Below are 21488 nucleotides of genomic sequence, written 5' to 3'. Positions count from 1 at the left end.
TGGCATGTAGTACTAACAGTGACTGTATATGACTGCAAAAACTTGTCTGCTGAGGTTAATAACATTCCAAAAATGTTTGAAATCTTGTTCTGATTAACTACTAGTTCCATCTTCATTCTAATGCTGAAACCATTCCTTTTTTCTGAAAACAAATTCCATCTGTTCTAACAATTTTTGGCACAGTACATTGAAGGGAGGTGTTTTACTTAGCATGCAATGAGATGTGTCTGGATTTAAGTATGAGGCTATTAAAGATGACCTGACAAAAAATCCCAGTCACAATATAAACAACTAGCTAAAATGTTCCTTTTACCTGCAAGGGATTTATGTACTTTGTTTTCTAATAGACTGTGGCATCGCTGCCCTCCCAGAAACAAAGGAAGGCCCATTAAATCCTACATTTTTTCCCTAAATGAATCATTTTTACATAGCCTTAAAACTGATACATTGAGTAAATACATTTTGAAAAAATGAGAATTGATGTTTCAATCACTTTTCCCTTACTGATCTTTCACACAAGCAGTGGCAAATTACATAAATCATTCAAAGCAACATAAGGACCAAATAGCAAAAAAAATAATACCAGGGATTTATCACATGTGGGTAGCTGGCATGCAAAAAGATGCTGTACTCAGCCATTTAACAAAACCAACTTAGTGCACTTAAAAATTGCAATCTGTCATTAAGTATTACTGTTAAATATTATGGACTATCCCCACTAGTTTTGGCCAGGTTTAGTTGGTCTGATTCAAGTGGTTTCACTGTTGCTGACTCACATAGATCTAAGTGCAAAGCCTTCTAAGGAATGGCTGAATCAGGTTATAGGACAGTCAACTTTAGCATATCTTAATGGCTTTTCCTCACACTTTTTTTCCTTATTGTAATTTTTATTCTTGTAACTCCAAGTATCTGTGGAAGTTGAAATTATTTTTGTACCATGAATAAGGAAAATACATTTGTAAAGCACTTTTTTTAAACTTCCAAAGGGATCAGCATATTTGTTAACAAAAATTAAGCTAGTGAGAAAATATTTTCCTTTTTTCTATAAAAGCAAACAAAATAAATGTTCTCTTCTAATTGCCTTCTGATCATTAAAATACAAAATAAGAACATAAAAAAACTGTTGCACTGGATCAAAACTTAGCACTGCCTAGATTGGTGTCCTCCTTCTGAGGGTGGCCAACAGGAAATACTTATGCAAGACTACAGGAAGAGGTACAGCAAATTTTCCATCCAGTGGTTGCCTCTGTGGCAGGGACATCCCAAACCAGAGATATTTTTCTGAGTTTCTCATCCATATAACCTACTCAAACTCCAAAGAGATGAACTGTACAGTCACTATGAAATCAGCAAACTGGTTAAGCTCTTCTCCACCTTTCCCTGGCTCTTGTTGGACACTTACTTGTGGCTCAAGTTCTCCACGTCGTTTATATATGGCTTTTTCTCCAGTTAGCCCATCAATGATTTTGGCATCATCCAGCTCTCCAACAGCTTGGTGTCTCAGCCATTGTCTTTCTTTACCCTTGGCCTACAACAGAAAAGATGTGATGTGAGTGTGTGTCAGACAATGTAAGGCCTACTGCACATGACATACACATTAATTTCTTTGTAATGACGTGATAGTTTTGGCCTAAGTCAAAGAAATCCAAAAACGTGTTCGCAGCTTTTCTGGTCTTCTCTGAAAGAAAAATCAACATTGGCAAATAACATGTTCCCTCTGTAACCTGGTGTTTTTTCAGTAGTTTCAATAATGGGAATATAACTGGGAACTGCAAAAATGTTAACCCTTCCTCTTGCAAATATGCAAAAATGTGTGTGGAAGGCCTGTTCAGATACACATACAACTGAAGGGACACACAACCTGACCATTTGTTAGGTGCTTTCAATCCACACAGAACAAGAAAAAGCCATTGGGTCACTTAAAAAACTAAACAGTGTTCATTTTATCCACTTTAGGCAATGGTAAATGGTTGCTTTAAAAACAGAATTAACAGTATAAACTAATTCCATATTGAAAAAAACCCCTATTTTTAAAATCATGATAGTCAAGAGACAGTCCAATAAGCACTTCTTTTGTTTTAGTTGAAAGGACATTGGTTATGTACAGCCTGACTTGATGAAAATACATTACAATCCATGAACTCAAACATCCATGGAACTCCTGTACACAGAGCATGCAGTTAAGATTGAAGACTCAAGTGTTATAATATTATAAGCAACATATTTAAGCATGTTTTCAAAGGTTAGCTTCATCATACATAAGGCACAATAGGTTTATAATACATAAGATCCTCTAAAGACAGCAAAGTCTGTATATATGGGGTTTAAGATTTATTTAATTTGTTTAAATCTTTGTGTTAAAATTGCTCATCCTAGTAGTAAGCTGAACAAGGAAAGACAATTTTGAATTTGTATACATATAATGCTTTTGCCCTCTCAGCAAATTTCTGGTCAGCAACTGGAGGAAAATCAAATATCCAACAAGACTCAAACTGCCTTAAACATTGACTTTCAGGAATGAAAATCAATTCATCTCTGATGAGCAGGAAGTCTTATATTACAAATCCTCAGTAAACTGCAGGCCTGGGATTTGAAAGGATGAATCTTTATAGCTCTGTACAGGCAGGTAATGACTTCTTCAGGTTCAGAGAATCTTTGATTTTGCTTTGGACTAAATGTATGAGGTTTTGTTTCAGTGTGTAGAGAAGGAGTTCTGGACTTCAGACTACTGCCTATAATTACTCAAGATTAATGGACTACTTGCCCATGAAAATCAGTGGGCAGAAAGACTACAAAGCCACAGAAAAAAATGTTTTGATTAACAAAAATCAAAAACTTTACAGATGTTTCCTGATGGGAAGGAAAAACAATGTTTCCCAAAAACCATGGAAATCTCAGCCTTTTAGTAAATCACAGAAGGGAAAATTGAAAATATTTCTGAGGTTGTGAATTTACCAATTGTGCTCTCTGATACATTTGCATGGTGCTGCAGTCAACTGAGCTTTAAGCCACTTTGGCAGCGGGGCATCCATGAGTTTGTTTGTACCACCAACTAGAAATTTCTACAGTCATTAAATATGCCTGGGATGAAAGTTAAATCCCTTCTTCCATAGGATCACTGATCCCTTTGTTGCCTTCAGAGTAGTGTAATATTCACCTGCGAATTCCCAGTGACCTCTAAGTGTCCCACCAAAATGACCTTTTAGTTTAAAAGCATTTACAATTTTAAGAGAAAACCATCACTAACATACACACACACACACACACACACACACCTTGTTTTGATAATATATATACACATCTTTGTCTGTAAATGTCAGAGAAAAAGTTGTGTATGTGATGTTATCACATCTAAATATATAACTTGTAATGGTAGAGGATGTATTAAACACTGCCAGTTGTGGTCTGCATTTATTTCTGGGAAAACATTACACAAATGTTCCCTTAGCTGCTGAAATTATGAAAATACTACTGGCAGGGCACAGGGTTTTTCATACTTCCAGCTTTCCAAGCCATGCTTATTATAGGACTGCTACTATTTTACTCTTGCTGCTATGACCAGACTGTTCCTACATGGTCTAAATCAGACAGTGCCCAGCAGGCTCAGTAACTCAGGCTCAGGTTTGCCCAGTTTAAATGTAGGGGCCTAAACAGTGCTCAGAAGCTACAGGGACAGTTGCCTCTAGTTCTCTCTGCAATAATCAATAATCAGAGTAGTACTTGCTGGAAAGCAAGTCACCTCACATTAAAGAAGGTCTTTCTGAGTGAGTGACTGACCACAACAATTTGAATTTGGAGTTCAGACAGACAAGCTTCAGGGGAGAGAAGAAAGAGCCCATCAGTGACAGGATTTCCTGGACTTCTGGCTTTGCTACTTCTACAGAATATAAACAAAAACTCATTATGTTTTGATAACATTGTTCAAAGAGCTGACAGAGATCAGCAAGTTATAAAAAGCAAAATGAACAATGAAATTACATTCTCAGACTATGTTTATGTAACACTTTGAAGGATCTGCCTATTCCAAAAATTTCTTTCTGCTGCTACTAACTTTTGGCAAGCCATAGACAGCTGGAACCATATCCCATAGCCTCTTGATTCTAGGGAGGTAAAATTTAATAAAATTAATATATTTTAAACAAACCCACAAAAATAACAATAAAAAGGCATATGTTAAAGGGAAAATATGGGAAACATATTTGGATTATGTGAACACAATTTTAAAACAATGCAAACTCAAGCATTTTTAAAAAGCCAAAAATGTTCTCTACTGAGAAAGTAATTTGGGATTTTCACAAAGTTAAAAACACAGACATTCTGAGTTGCAAATTTCACTGCAAATGACCTTTTTCATTGGTTTCTTATTTGAGATATAAGGAATGACTGACTCATAACAGAAAGAAAACTGTTCTAGTTGAGAACTCAGGGTGTACACAGGACTATACAGAAAATAATGGGAGACAGATGCACAGCTCTTCTTGAGGGCTGGATGAATTACCATGCTGAAGAATTCAACAACTTTTTTTCCCTCTCAAAAACCTCACATGAAATGTGTTTGTACTCAGCTTCCTCATTAACAAAACACATTTTGCAACTAATTAACTCCTATTATAATTTATCTTCATTTTCTTAGTCCATCTTCTAAAAAAATCCTTACCAAAATCTATATAAAATTTATAAAGTTAAAAATTTTCTTTCACTGTTGCTCCTATTCTTTGCCTAGCTTTTTCAAATTCAGTAATTTGTTTTATTCATCATAAATTACATTTCCTAACTTTGTGGTTAGCTGTTACAGGTTTGGGCAGGAAGTTAGCAAAGTCTCATAAAATACTGTAGCTTATGAGACTTTGCCTTGATATTAAAATGATCTTTTTGAAAAAAGCAAGAGGATACGACTCCTTATATTAAAATATGTTATTTTTTTATTATGATTAACATGACCACTGAATGTAAGAATTTTGACTACAAGGGACAGATAAGACAGACTCAAAAAAATACTTTAAACTAAAGATTCACTTATTGACTTCATACCCAGATGTACTTCCAACAGCATGTGTGCTAAAAATCCACCTAGATATAAATGTTGTAGACAAAACTGAGATTTACATCCAATTCTTTTTCAACAGAGACCTGTCTTTATAAGCCAAATGTCTGTGTCCTGAACTGAAGCACATATTAAGTGCATGAATCACCGAATTATGCCCAACTTAAATGTTCATTATGGGAGGAATTCTCTGAATTAGTACATTCATAATAAAACTGGCTAATGGCTCTTTGTGTATATATGTGATTATAGTAATGCTGTTGCAGCTACAAGGTTTAAAGGTAAAAATAAGGCAAAGAAATATAACCCTTCTTACTTGCAATACCAGGGCACTGGATTTCTTTGTCCAGGAGAAGGCTGTTTATCATACAGACTGATTTCTTTCTGTATTTCAGTTTTATTGCTTAAGACACAGCATGGTGACTAAAAAACTAAGGTATATATACACTAGTGGTTAGTAGCTCTCAATAGAAATACTCACAATCAAATATGTCTTATAAGGAGTAAATCACTTTAATTTTCACTGAAGATTAGCAGATGCCTCCTAGAAACAATGCACTTACAATTTTATTTACCCTGTACATGAGCATTAGTTTTAAAAAAACCAGAACAACCACCATGCCAGTTACCAGAAGAAAGGCAAACTGATGGTTTTAGTGAGTCTCCACTTAGGAGATTTGGGCTATGCCTCTTTCTATTACCAAGAGTTAAAAAAACCTGAAAAAAACCCATGCTTTCAGCTGCATATGTACTAAAGCTCCTACCTGGAGTGGGCGCCTCTTTTAATATCTATAGCATTTGCACTTCACAGCTTGAAAACACTCTTGGACTGGAGGTAAAGACAAAGACTGGCTCTACACACCTTTACAAATTCTTTTCATAGTGTGTAGTAGTATTTTCTGTCACAAAACTGTGCTCCTGAGTAAGTACTCTCTGTAAGGTGTGGGATGGGAATAATGGAACATGTAGAGATGAGAACTGGGATTCGCATGTAGGCTGCCTTTTAAAACAGAAATATGAAACTGTTTTTCCTAACTGATTATAACTTGAACTTGGTTTTAGCCTTCAAAGGTAGACTACCAGATGTTAACAGGATATTAGCAGGATAGTATTTGGGCCTAATGCAATGACCTCCCTGTGTCCCTTTATCCTTTATCAGAGAATCCAAGATTACCTGCAGATTGTCCAAGATGATGCGGAGTGACTGAACTTGACGTCGGACTGCTCCAGAGAACCTTTCGTAAGTTGATGCATCATATTCACTCATCTGAATTTCTTTCAATCTAAAGGAAAGAACAAGGAGGTAAGAACAGTTTAGGAAACATGCATATCTTCCATTTACTTACTAAACTAAAAGTTTATTTACTTGGTAACAGGGAAATTTAGACTGCAACAAGCACGCAGAAGAGACGAATCAGAGAAGTGGCAGCTGCTCTTGTGAATTTTTGATAAGGCAGATGTTCACCAATGTCTACAGGAACTGTATCACATTAAAACTAATTTAGAGATACTAATATATCACTCTCTCCTAATATGCTTTAAATTTTGAGAAGCAAATCAGAGGTTCTGAAAAATGTGATCAAATTTGAAAGGTTTTGTTGGCTCAGGTGTTGCTATCTGCACATAAAAGGATCACAAGTTCATTACTTCACTGTTGGAGTATTTTAAACATATCCTGATTCCTGCTTCAACACAAAGGTTAAGGAAAATACTATAAAATCTGTCCTTGAAGACCTAAAAATAGTAACTGTTTCAAATACTTATCTTAAAAATAGTAACTGTTTCAAATACTTATCTTTGTGCTTCATTAAATGAAGAAACCTTGAAACAAAGAAGTTTTAAATGAACATTAACAAAAACGTGCTCCCCCCATAGAAAATGAGTCATGCACCATCCTGTCCAGAGGCATGTAGCAGAGAGCACACCTGCACCATGAAAACAGATACATGCTTTGTTTATAAGCAAAGATGTGTCCATTTCAAGTTCTGTACCACCTTTTGAACAGCATAGCTTAGCAGAACAGCTGAAATTCACCAGTGGAATGTAATTACAGAGGTCCAGCAGTGAAGAACAAGCTAGAGAACCGGCAGATATGCTGGGAGTGCTCATTGTTCAGTATTTGCCAGGACCCAACACCACCCAGAGAGGCAGCAATCATGTACCTGCCCACCCCACCCCCAGCATGTGGCTGGGTTCAGTCCTGAGCTAAAACATATTGGCCCATCTGTGCCCAGCCCATTTCAAACAAGCACTTCATAACAGCATAATCTCACTCACAGTGTTTAAAAAATACAGTGTTTTTCACTGAACTATAAATGGATAGTAAAGTATGTATAGGCTAATTTTATTTTTAATGGCAAATTTTTATAACACTATCACAAGTTAATTGCCTGGATCATGAAGTATACCTGAGAATTGCTGTTTAGACCAACCCTTTGAAGATAATATTAAAATCGAACATCAAATCTTTGTTGTCTCTATTATGATGTCTTTTTCTATTTGACGTTTTGCACACACATAGTCACTATAGGCAACTCTTATGCATTAGAGGCAGGAAAAAGTAACTTTCAGTGCTGCACATTTAATTTCATGAATCCTGCCAACAGAGTTCAGTACCATCAGATCTTTAAAAGACAAAAAGAAGCTCACACGCCCTTTTACTTTGTTGCACTCTACATAAATCCAAAGTGAAAGATAGTTCAGAAAAATACAATGAAAAATACTGCATCTATTCCAGAATAGTTAATTTCATTTTTGTCAAATAGGGCAATTTAAGATATTTACCACTAGAAATACTATCTAGCCAGGAAAGCATCAATAACTTTCATATGAAATTTCTCCTCTCCAGATAATCCTGTATAAACAAAGCAGTGAAATCTGCAGTTTCCTTTTTCTTTTTTTTCCTGTCAGCCTGAGGACTACAACCTCCCTATTTTTATCTGTTAGTTCCCACAACTATACAAGTGATACAGAATAATGATCCAAGTCAAATGTGGTTTCATAATAGGCTACATTTGCAGCTGGTACATGCCAGCCCACTTGGGTTTTGCAGGACAGGAATTGTTACCTCATGCACAGACACCCAGATTTTACAGGGCATAGCTGTACTGTTCCCACAGCATGTAGCAGTAGCCAGGAATTTCCCCTTTTCTCTGTTTTAGTAAATCACCACATAGGCAGTAGAAACTCATCAAAGCTTGCCAGGTGGACATATGCACAGACAGATGTACAGTATCCAAGACCATACATATCCATAGTTTCTATTATGAAGCAGCTCAGAAGCAATTTTGAAGAGGGGGGACGCTTTTTTTAATATAAAATACCAGAGATTGACTTGAGAGTTCAGTTGGTGGAAGAAATATGAATCTCTGTGCATATTCTGGGAAAGAGTAACTTGTAATCACACATTACACTCATGCTGAGAAGACCTGCTGTTTGTGTTAATTAGCTGCTGAAGCTTAATAGTTCAAATTAGAGAATCACAGAATATTCTGAGGTGGAAGTGACCCACAAGGACCATCAAGTCCAATTCTTAAGTGAATGGCCCATACAGGGATCAAACCCACAATATTTTTAGCACCATGTTCTAACCATCTGGCTATAAAGCTTTCAAACAGAAGCAATTTGCTTGAAGCGGTCCATTTTGAAAGACACTTATTAAGTGATTAATTCCTAGCAACATACAATCTGGATTCATCATAATTCAAAGAAATTTTCATATAATCTATTTCTTTTAAAAAAGTTAAATATTTACCTCCATCTCCTTCTCCATCTAGCTGTGTTGTACTTTACCAAATCACACAGTCATTTTAACACTGTGGCTTAATTCAATAAAACATTCCATACATCTTGCCCAGAACAGCTAAAGAACATGTGCTGGTAATCTCTGTTGAGTGATAATGAACCAGGTAAGGGAGCTGATACACGCAGGTGAGAAAGAAAATTCTTTTCATCCATCTCTTTCAAATTCTACTGGGAAACAAAAAAGCAAAGAAAGACTTTCATATTACCTCTGTTTAAAGGCCTTTTCAGCCATCTCTCTAGCAGCTCTCTTAACTTCCTCAGGAACAGCGTCCTTTTCAGCTTGGGACACTTGGTAAACCCTGTGGCCAGCATCCAGTCGATATGGCCCACCTTTGCCACCTAACCCAGCAGTGTCTCTCCCACCTAAGATGGTTGAGATAAAAAAACATTAGGAATATACACTTGATAAAAATAAATAAGAACAAATTTCTTTAAAGCTTCCAGTGTCATCTACACATGTTCCAAAAATGTTAACAATCCCCAGCTGAAATATTTATTGTCAAAGGTTTTCAAAACCTAACAGCTATCATGGTAAACAAGAACTCCCATAGAATACTTATGTTTATAGCTCCTTGAGACTTGATTCATAATGGTTTTCACACTGTACAAAGGGGAACCACAGAACGTATAAATCTTGAAGATCTCTTGAAAGCTCCTGGTCCCAGACTCTGTCTTCTCCCTAGAATTTGTTGGTTTAGACTGCTTCCAAATCACATTATCTTGTGACCACTATAATGACTTATTAGAATTAGCAGGTACTTTGCATGTTCTGTATACCTCTTGCCTACACTTTCTGAATTTTTGCAGCTACAGGGACATTTAAGATAATGACTCAGACTAGTTGCTGCGATTGCAAGCTTCTTGTTCTCTGTATGGCCAGTAAAAGGAAACCAAAAAAATATAATTGAAGAAGAGATCTGCTGCATACAGTTTAAGTTAGACATTGCAAATACTTCTTTTCTTTTACTGGCAATAAAGCAACCCTATAATGGGTAAAATAGATCAGAGGACAGCTTTGTATAAAACCATTTTGGACTGGCACAGCATCTCCCTTAGATATCTTCAATGATGAATTTAAAAAAACAAACAAACAAAAACAATGAAAAACCTGTTCCACCAGCCCACATATTTCCACCAACATGTGGCATGTTGGCTGGATCCACTTTTCCATGTTTGGGGGAGCTGACATCCAAACCACTTTCCCTCTCAATGGTTATCTGTAAAAGAGAGAGAGATGTAAATATCTCTTATAGTAAAGAAAATATCCTAACAACCTAATAATAACTACTAGGTGTGCTGAGAAGCTGTAGGACCAGCATTAGTTCAATAAATGCAATAAATGCAATAAATGCATTCCACCTCAGAACAGAGCAGAGTAAAACAGGGCCCCTGAGTGGCACATTAGACTCACACCTGAACTAAGGCTACTGGCACATCTGAACCCCTCTGCATTCTGTTCATATCCACACCAGAAATTGCTTCCTGATAAGTGCCCAACATAACTCAAAATCGCCCTGCAGACAGAATCACCTGCAGTTCAAACACTTCTCAGAGTATTGTACATCCACAGCACTGCACATCCATTTACACATTCCATGTGCACCCAACTGCAGCCCCACATTCCCTATAGATGGGCAGATTGATGTTCCTTTCATGAACAGTGACTAAAGAGATGAGACTGGCCAGCAAATGGCCAGTTCAAATGACAGGCTCATGGAATTCTCAATCCTGCTGCCTGGACCCCAGAAGTGCTGCCATGTTGGGTTTCCCAGACCTGTCCGCTGACGGCACTTTCGCCACTGACTCACAGCACAGCTGGATGCCAACAGCTGCCAGATGTTCAGGGCTGAGTCACTTTAGGCTGGGGCTGGACTTAAGTGGGTGACTGAAGGCAAAAATACTCCTTCCCATTAGGAACTCTGAGTCATGTAGTAAATCAGTGAATCATGTGTGAACTGCCCCTTAGTAATCTTCTGTAATTTAGTGCCACATTATATTTTTTTAATGAAACCCAGTGACTGAGATAGAAAAGTAATATCTCTAACCACTTAAAATTAACTTCTTATCTACCATAATACATTTAATTCTCCAATGAATTTAGATGTCCCAATAACTATGATTTACTGCCTTCTCAGAAGTTCACTGGCATTATCAGGGTTTTCACTGTAGAGCAGTGAATTCACTGTCTTGCAGACTCAACTTCACGCTGACATGAATTCCACACATGTTTTTGAACTGAAAACATGTGCTCTAACAACACTGTCCTGGCAGCTATTCAAAACATCATTTTCTTTCCCTTTACAGAATTTATATCAATTCAAAGAGGTACAATACATCCTCTGTGAACCATGTCATTAGTGTAAAATCAAGATCTAATCTGCTAAATTACATCCATTTAACATTTGTATAGGGAGAAACATGTAACCACAACAGCATGCTACCCTTAGGGTTATATACTTGTTTTGGTTTAAGAGATTTCCTCTAAAATAAACTGCTCTTTTTTTTTTTTGCATCACTGGTAGATTTAAAAATATCAAAAACACTGGTTAACAAAAATTGCTGAATTTAGTTTACAACAAAATTATAAACACAACATGATAGTTTCAGCCTCATGAAACAAACTATTATTCTATAATGAGAAACATGAAATTAGGCAAAAATTTTACACGTCCATGCTTATGTATTTTTAATAGAAAAATATTTCTTCTTCAAAAGAAAGCTCTATGAAACAAACATAACTATAACCAGTGATGCAAATGTCACATTCTATTTTTGTCAAGTTTTTCCACTGAAAAATTTCACTAAACATTTTGAAATACAAGCATTGTTTAAATCTTCCGTGAAAAGGTCTGTAGACAAAAGAGCCTTGGTGCTCACAAAACTTTCTGAAGTGTAAATTGTTCACAAATACTGGCTCTAGTACACATGCACTAGAAAAGTTTCTAGTATAAACTTATTTTACAACAATATTGATCTGATTAAATCTGATTAAAGCAAGTACTTGTAACTTTGAAATGGCACGTGATTGATAGAAAATCTTCAATCTTATAATGACTTTTTTGCTTTCTCTTCTTGAAAAGATACCAAACATCCAACATTTTATTTCTGTTAAAACTTTGAGAAAAATTGGTTGAGAAAGAAGAAAAGAAACAAGGGTCACAATCAATCATAACTTCAGAATGTGAGTTGTTTGCTGTTTTTATTTTTATGTATAGTTAATAGCTGAATGGATAAAATAATTGAAAATTCAATGATACTGGAGTGGAACACCATCAGCAGATGTGTAAATGTCATGCCAGTGAATTGCATCACTTTTATCTACTCTTCTTTTAAGTATCACCTATGCAGACAAAAGGTAGTAGAATTTTGCTAACTCAGAATACTTTAACAGCCAATTTCTACTAGCACTGATTTGCTGGGGTAATTATTTTTCAAATTTACCATATACTTAGAAACTGCATTATATTAGCACAATGCAGAATCCTATAAAGAGAATCTTCTGGATATACCTCCCTGTTTTTTGTGTGAGCTCTTAGATAATTCCCTCACTGACTTGTCAGACCTTTCCCTTTTCCATTCCCATATCTGTGGAAGGTAATTTTTTTACAAGTTTCAGGGTAATTTTACAGCCAACAAATTGTTTCTACTCTGAAAGCACCTCTATAAACTAAAACTTAGACTACCAAATACCTATATTAGAACTGAAGATGTATTTTACAAATAAATAAACAGTAAATCAATGAGCCATGACATGAAATCAGAGAGAGGATCAGGAAAAAAACTGATGAGAAAAACTTTCAGATAATGATAAATTCTTCAGCATGATGAATATAAAGAGATGGAAGAGCCATAGGTAAGTCACCCCTCTGTGGACTGGAGGAATTCTTGACATTAGAAACTAATGGAAAGGTAGATTTAAGGGGCAGAATCCAAAACTGGATGGATTAGGAACCTGAGAAACTGAAGAACACTCAGCAGGAAATATCTAGTTTGTCTAGAGTGAGAAGGAAGACAAGAAAAACAAGTATTAAAAGCAGAGAAAGGACTCAAGCAAACCTAAAATCCACACTAGCTTTGCCAAGTTTGTCTCACTGTAATTTCTACAATGAGTTTTCTATTACAGTTATGATGTGCATTTTTCAAATATATAAATGATTTCCTTGCTTAAAAGCTGACCTGCCCCCTCCTGAATATTTTCCATTTGAATCTAATTGCAAGACTTCTAGGAACTTTTTTCCTTTCAAAAAGTTTTGATTAATCACCCCTTCTTGAGAGAAGTATGTGCTCTTCCTAGCTATACACGCACTGAAAGGCACTATTCATTACTGCACCATTGTGCAGATTCCATACTGCCTGGTGTGCATATTATGGCTTTGTGAAACAACACACAAATTCAGCCTTGCAGCCTTGAGCTGTGAGGCACAGGTCAGAGAAGAATAGCTGGAAAATCTGAATTTTTCCCTCTGAAAGTTCCTTTTGATTTCCAAAAAACCCACTATTTCCAAAACATTCAAGGCACACATATTTCAATTTTAAATTATCTAAACGTGTTTATATATATTGGTGATTCACAATTAGAGTGTGAAAGCACTTTTCCACTCCCTGTTTGGGAAGGTTTTTTTTTCAAAGTCTTCATCACACAAGTAGCACAACTACCATCCTCTCCTGGAATACACAATTCTTATTTTATTCTCTGTAGAGTCCTAATTGTCAGTAATCCTCAATGATCTTAGTCTCTGGTTTCAAATACTTTTGTTCTCTCATTTTCTTTCTATATTCTCTGGCACTTATAGCAATAGGTAATGGGCACCTTTATAACAACTTTGTGATACAGGCTCTGTAGGTCTTTCAAATTCAATGAAACAAACAAAAGTTTTGAGTGAGAGAATATGAACAGTTCAGGTCAGAAGGATGCCAAAGGAATGTGCTTTTCTTAAGAGGCAAGGGCATGAAAGGCTTAAGAAAAAGGAAGATTAAGAAAAACAACAAACACCATGACTTGTTAATGCTTTGACTTAATTTTCTGGTCTGGCCTCTTACACATCCATTAACTCCTGGCAGTAAGGGTAGCCAGGCAAGAATAGAACTAAACTGATTTTACTTTCAGTGAGAGATACATGGCATCTGAACAACTTGCTCTAGATCAGTTCCTTCTGAAAAATATGAATGTATGACAAAATGCTTTTACATGGCTACACTTTCTCCCCTCTCCCTTCCCCGCCTCTCCTCCCCAGACAACCCTGGGATTCTAAGAGCAAACTGCAGAGGGAAAACGGATACAAACATATTCAGTTTAGAAACTAAGTGATCCTACCATCCTTCATGAAGAAGATGAAAGTCTGTTACATGACTTACCGCACTCAACACCAGAGTGAAAGCAGGTGTTTCACATCTGTGCCATACTTATGCCAAACAGCCATTAAACACATACCAATCTGTAATAGTGGCCACTGCAAAGATGAGTCAAAGGCTGGTACTTTTATCTAGACTTCAGCTGGTCAGACAAACTATGGCATACTGTATACTAAACAAATCTGAACTATTTTGAAGTGGATCTCGAACCACATTCATGCCAGTTAAGTGAATGTGGGATTGAGTTCTATTGAATTCTGATGTGAAATCATCTAATTTAATAACACTAACCCCCGGAGAGTAAGGAAGCACTGGCACACTTTTGACACTTTCACAATCTCTCAGTAAGAGACAGAGGCTGTATTGAGGATCACACAGCTGACCCAGATACACTGTGCACTGCCACTACTACAGGACACTGTCACAGCTATGGGAAGAAAAGAGCTTACATGACCCGTTAGAAAATAACCCACAATAAAAGCGTGGGAATTATGAAGATGGATGCTGTACTCTATTATTAAAATCACTGATGCCTCACACACCCCCATATTTCATTCTAACATATGAGTTGTTTTCACAATACAGTACTTCCCTTTTGATTTCAGAATTCATTTGCTTCTAATGCATTGCAAAAAAATCTCTCTGGCTCTCTGAGTAAAACTGACCAAAAGCATTATCAAATTTAGCTTCAGCTGATTTTGTGCAGATGACCTTAATGACATTTTAGCATCCAGTAATCTTAATTGTACATTGCAGCAAAACTGAGAAAAAAAAAAAAATTAAAAAGAAGATTAATCATTTAAAGAGAGTCCCAAGCAGCACAATGTGCACTTCTGTATCCTAGCAAGTACTATTCAAAGTACATCTGCATTGAATGTATATTAATAGCTCTATTATTAACATGTTTATAATAGTATCCAGTGTAATGAGTAAAAGACCTTTAGCAAAGTCAACTGAATGAACATTTCAGAAGATCTATTATTCAGTCATTCATGTTTCAGATTATTAACAACATTCTGCCAAGTATGTTAAGTCATACATCAGCTCCTTATCCTTCAAGTTTGTTACCACTAACTTAAGACTAAGATTCCTCAAGTTGTATTTATTGTGGAGACAGGGAAAGAGAGGGAATTTCATCCTCTCCTGTCTTGTCCCACTTGAAATTTTATTTATTCCTGGCAGGTTTATGCAAGAGATTGAGCCAACAGCTTTCACTGTCCAAACCTCCATTACAGTTGTGTAAAAAGCTGGCTCTCTAATAAAAGGGACAGAACATGTACTCAGACTTAACTGCTGGCAGATGGAGAACTCGTGGTTACAGGTTAGGAAATATCTTTTAGAATTTGTAAGCAGAAGTCAGACAAGCTTGAAAATATTTCTAGCTTTGAATAGAAAAGTAATCAATGAGTGACAACGTCCAGTAAAATGTGAAGGGCTTTATCCTTAATACCAACTGGGAGGCAGATAATTTTTTTTGTTGTGGATATTCCTGCCATCCTGCCCTGTAAGTGACACTGCAACGCTGCAAATTGGCTAGAGAGTGGATGGTCTTTTAATACAGCTTACTTTTGTATCCTGACAGGGTTAACTTCATTAAAATTCCTCAAGGGCGCAGGAGGTGTCAGTGCCTCCCATTCAGGACTGCTTGCCAGAAAGCTCCTTTGTGGGGCTCACAGCAACAAAAGCAAATTTCTGCCTCAGGAATGGCTAAGAAACTCTGGTTTCTGATGGGGGCGAGCTGCCTCACGTACAGGGGAACAGACCTTTCACCTCTGAGTTTTAATTATCTCTGGCCCTGACAGGCTGAACTCATATCTAATCCTCTCACATAAAACACAGTGCTTATTTTAATACTCCAGGTACAAAAAGGTGGAAAAAACAGAAAAAACCACTTCAATTCCAGGCTAACACCCTGCAGGTGTAAAGAGATGAAATTTTTACTTTAAAAATAGTCTGTATTTCCACTCTTCCAACCTCCCCAAACCAGGTATTTCTTATCCTTTTGGGAATGTTTAAGCAGAGCTGGGCATTCCTTACAGGCTTTTACATCTTCATAATAGAAATAAATGGAATTCCTCCTTGTTGCATGTGGTGACAAGGAATCAACCTCTCTACTAAGCCCTTCTAAGCATTCAGTGGATCATTCCACATAGAGCACATTTACTAAAGATGCAACCAGCATGATTTCATGTGTCACAACTGAATAAATGCGCACAAATTATACAAGCAAGCAGGAACACAGCTGCAGTATTTACAGCTGATATTTATGGAGCAAAATCTTTAAAAAGAAAATTTTACAGTGCCCAAATATTGTTTTCACGAGCACTTATTCTATTAGTAATGATACTGCATTATTGGATGCTTCTTACTGTTGATCAGAAGAAAATAGGGAAAAGAATGTGTGCACTAGGATTTGAGGTAGAACACAATTTGTATGATTCAGGTGCTCAGTTCAATGTAAATTAAGAAGGTGTGCATTAGCTTAATTTGTTGCATGATTAGACAGTTCTGGAAAGAAGGCAGATATAGGCTGGCAAGACTCCATTCTTCATTTACTTTTTTTATCATAAAGGAAAGAACTCTTCCAAGATCCAATTAGAAGATACCTGCTCTTAGCATAACATATCTGAGATGTGGAAGGAAATAGTTAATCTGATATTTTGCCTTTTCATTAACATAAAACATATTAAATAAGGCAGTTTAGTCAATGAAGAAAACTGGTTACTTTCCATGAAAGGCACTAAATTATTGCTGAAAAATATTAGTTATATGACTATAAACCCACTAAAAACACCATAAAGCATTTTAACTTGCTGTCCTCATTAGTTCTGTAGACAAAGATTGAGCATGTATCAGTAGAATATTGCAGGAAAAGAAGGGAAAAGGTTGTAGATTTTTGCCTTGTGGGTGATTTGGGAATAATGGTAATTTCATTATCAAAATCAGTACAAAATCTGCTTTCACTCTCATACGTTATTATGAAAAAAGATTGACTTTGACTGTAACAAAACACAACTGTACTCCATGTGAAAAAGGCATTAAGTAATCCATCCCACAGTGGCACAAAGGATTAGGAAATGTGTTCCATGGAATGCAGAATGTACTTCTGCAGATGTGCAAAAGACTGATGCTTCCCTGAAACAAAAGAATTGTTTTTCTTTTATTTCTGAGCTTCTCCAACCTTAACCCCCCCAATATTATCCTCGGCTGCATTGTACAGGTCACAAGAACATTCCTCTAACACAATCTTTATCAGCAGCATGAATTTCTGCATTACATTCTTAAAGAGCAAAGAAGTTGCACATCAGGCAGGTAACAGGCTAACCTGCCTGCTCCATTGTGGTTTTACACTCTACCAGAAAATTGATTGCACTAAAGAGAGAAAGAAAACTTTTTATAATCTACTTATACAAACTAGTGAGAGAAAGACATAAACAGGCAAAACCCCCTCTAATGGTTTCTAATTTTTTCACTTGTATCATGTACAGCTTTTTTCTACGTACTAAAAATTAATAGCATAATTTCTGTTCATAACAGCAAAAAATTGAGTCCACAAGTAATTTTTCCACAGAAAAGATGTCTAATCTTAGATAAGACAATAAAAATGTGTGAAATACATCCTGTTTCTTCAACTGTATCTTGAAATGAAAAAAAACATTTATCACACTGCAGTACAAAACTTTTAATATCTTTTCTTTTTTTTATTTGACTTCATTTTGATTTTTTTCTTGTCTGTAAAACTTTTCAGGAGTTCAGACTGAACTAATAAAGCTTCATGCATCATCTGACTCAGGTGAATATTTAATTCTAAAAGTAGCATTTAAAATTCAGGCAGGCATTAAGGTTTTGTCTTGAATACCAGAATTGTTGAAAGCATCATCAAACTTTGATGACATTTTAGAAAAGTGAATCTGGATGGGGTAGAGGTGGAGATCTGGAGTGAAGCTTATAAAAGGCTGCATCTAGCTTGCAAATGAAATAAATTTAAAAAACCAAACCACTGTACAAAATTCTGCAGTGGTCTCTTTTTTGAACTAAATGCTGTCACTTGAACCAATTCAGAAACTGTGCACAGGAGATACATTAGAGTATTTTGCCCACAAATACACAGTGTGTGGCTTAAAAGCTGGAACACTAAATAAAGTAATAAAATAATATAATACATTTGTTTAATGTAATGGATCCTCTGTTATGTAAACACCTATGTAATGTCCATATTCCTGTGTCATTATTTAAAATTCCCTAGTCAGTTCTATTCAACTATAAGATGTGAGGTCGTCATTTTTTTAGTATTCCAATCCACTATGAAATATTATCAGAGGAGACAGATAACATCAAGCTTGGTTATTTATCATGACTGTGACAGACCTCCTAGACAAGCTAGAATCATGGGATAGGTGAACACATGATGTTAGTTTGGAATGGTCCAGACTGAAGACCACAGGGTAAAATTAAAGTTGAAAAAAATTACATGTGGAAGGAGAAAAGCCTGATTTTCTGTATTCCTAGGACCTTGTCAATGCTGTCCTTAAGAAGCAGAGGCAGAAGTTATTTACTATCTACTACATTTTATTTTCTAAAGGAAAGTTTCTTATAATTGGCATTAGTGTAAGGTATCAGAATATTTAAATTTTCCCAATGTTTGTCCTTTCACTAATCAGGGAACCACTTACATTAAGGCATAATTATTAGTATGCACTTGTCTTCTGGGACAGCAGGATTTCACTGGTGTGAGGAGCTCCAGCCTTTATGTCAGCAATGTGCACTGCTGCAGACTTTTTGAGATCTTCAAGACAGTGTGTTGAGGTAATGACATTTTCACCCATGAGGACTCTGGGCTTCCACAGGAAGGTCAGAGAAAGAAAGGGAACTTTGTGTTGCATCAGACTGCTCTAATAGAAACTTAAGGTTATTTCCCTCCTGCTCTGTCTGTCTGCTCCAATTAGACTGGAAGATCTCCTTAAGAGAGAGAATGTATTCTAGAAGTGTTTGTACTGTGCTTCTAACAAGGGCCTCACTCAAGCTGAGGAAATTTATATAAAAGGTATCTGACAGAGAGCCAATGATCTTTATCTGAATTACTTTATCCCATAAATACTTTTAGAGATATGCATTTATTCAGCTTTGTGAGTTCACAGCTTTCCAGTCTCATGCTTCCCCATACTCAGATGCCTTCATTCAAGGGCTGGTACACAGCTGCTAGTCCTCAGCTGAATAAATTATGTGGCCCGGGAAGAGGTCACAGAACTAAACAGTGGATTTGGGGCTCATGGATCTCAGAACTGGAAGTGCTATCAATCTATATCTTTGAATCCACCTATTGACTAGATAACTCTGCAATCTGCAGTATTTCAAGATTTTTGGGATCCTGTGCAGGTTTTCAGAATGCCATCATATGGTTATTCCAAACTTGCAAGAACTCTCCACTGCATGTATTTATCATAATTTGTGGGGTTTGCACAGACAGTATTTAAAAGCTGAGGGAAATCACTGTTATTAGCCCACTGATGCCCTCATGTGGTCGGAAAGACTGCTTGGTGCAAAGTAGAAAGTAAGAGAAAGGGAGGGTGGTGGGGAGAAGAACCAGCCACTCTTGCTAAAGGTCATGCTTTTGTCTCGATTCAAGAACTGCAGCTTTGCCCAGTTCAGTTTTAACATCAGGAAAAGGCTGTTATTTTGTTACATTATGAAGTAATGAAGTAAAATGTCACTTTTTATAAAGGAAGAAAATCCCCAAACTATAAGTATAGATTAAAGTAGATTCTGAGCAGAAAACATAAGCAAGTTGGAATCACTGAAACTCTCGAATTGATTATTCTTTAGCTAAACATCCAACCTAAAAAATTAAATTTCATCAGGTGAACTCACATTAACCTGAACTTTAAAGTACAGCTTCAGAAAATAACAAGAGAAAAAAGGGATGCATTCAATGAAATAAAAAAATATGAATTAACTTAAAGGGGTGAATACTTCATGTAGAGTTCTACATGATTAGCTGCATGGAATATGAATGGAATAAATGAGACTATTCAAGGAAGGGAATAAGATGATCATTATCCAAATCGACTTTCAATTCTTGCTCATTATGAAACACAGTCCCTGTGGGACTGGCTATCTGCAAAGTTATGATGATCTCTTCAGGTAATTCTAATTCAAGAGAACCATTGTCTAGGTATGACAACTGGGAAAAAAAATGAGCGTGTGTGTGTGTGCAAATATATACATGTACCTGTGTGTGAATACATCAGATACACACAGTTACATTTGCACACCCCTCACCTAATTCAATGTGATTGGGCTTCTTTTAACTTCAACAGGAAATGTGAGATTTTCGGCATTATGAATACTTCAGGAGTGTATTCAACTTTGACTCCAGTTCAACCTTTATGTCAGGTGAAGTCACAAAAGCAAAGTGAGGAAAAAATGGATGAAAATGTTTCCAGGTTGATCCTTTTCTTTGGAAGGGCCTGGTTTCATACTAAGGTGTCAGTGTCTCTCTTACACATTTCCTTTGGACTGACACACCTACAAAGAGGTACATCATTGTTTCAGCTGAGTGTTGCCCATCAGTCTTCAGACTAGGGAGGTGGGATGGTGTAGGTGTTGTATTATTCAGGTTCTACACAACACATGCACTTGCTCATGGGTAAATGTTCTTTGTCTATTTTTAAACAGCTGGTGCCCACTCAATTCACACATGCTATATCTTTGCTCTGCTCAGTCCTACACTGGTCTTGACATCATATTGGCTGAACCTGAATCATCTAGGAAACCCATCTGAGTTTCCTAGATTTATAGGAGATATAACTTGAGTCAAAAGTTTCAGCTTTTTAACTTTCTGAGGAAAATCACACATTACACAGAACACTTATGTTAGAGTGGGGCTCTGTCACAGGCCAGAGACAAAAGCAATATCCATCCTTGATAAAGAAGTGTACTGTAAAACAAGCAGGCCTTGATCTTTAAGATCTAGAATGTACCAGGAAATTGTGACCCTGTTTTAGGACAGCAGAAAGATGGGAAAATGGAAAGAAGTCTCTCTTTTTTTTTCTTGCTAACTATTCACTTAGATGTAAATATTAATTAATTTCCAACTAAGTACCTGAATGCTTATGAGGAAGGCTTCCTATACAGACAATGAGAGAGATCAGTACATAGGAAATCAAAATAGTTACAATCTCAACTACTTAACTCATTAGGCCTTTATATACAGCCACAAACAGAGGGCACTACTGCTATTTCAAAAACCTATCTCATGTATGTAGGACATGATATAACTGCAGGTTCC

General features: G+C 36.5%; 1 protein-coding gene across 1 annotated transcript in view; it reads right to left on the bottom strand.

The window, feature by feature from the left end:
- VWA8 (von Willebrand factor A domain containing 8) overlaps positions 1-21488 on the bottom strand; it is a 191082-nt gene that overhangs the window by 13777 nt on the left and 155817 nt on the right. Inside the window, exons 38-41 of the mRNA XM_005487303.4 lie at positions 9957-10065; positions 9055-9211; positions 6219-6327; positions 1403-1528 (exon numbers count right to left, since the gene is read on the bottom strand). Coding sequence (XP_005487360.2) covers positions 1403-1528; positions 6219-6327; positions 9055-9211; positions 9957-10065 — 501 coding nt within the window. The remainder of the gene's footprint in view (positions 1-1402; positions 1529-6218; positions 6328-9054; positions 9212-9956; positions 10066-21488) is intronic.

Source organism: Zonotrichia albicollis, chromosome 2 (genome assembly GCF_047830755.1).
Source record: "Zonotrichia albicollis isolate bZonAlb1 chromosome 2, bZonAlb1.hap1, whole genome shotgun sequence".
Taxonomy (NCBI): domain Eukaryota; kingdom Metazoa; phylum Chordata; class Aves; order Passeriformes; family Passerellidae; genus Zonotrichia; species Zonotrichia albicollis.
The sequence above is the reverse complement of the archived record's forward strand: the minus strand, read 5'-3'. Positions and strand labels throughout refer to the sequence as shown.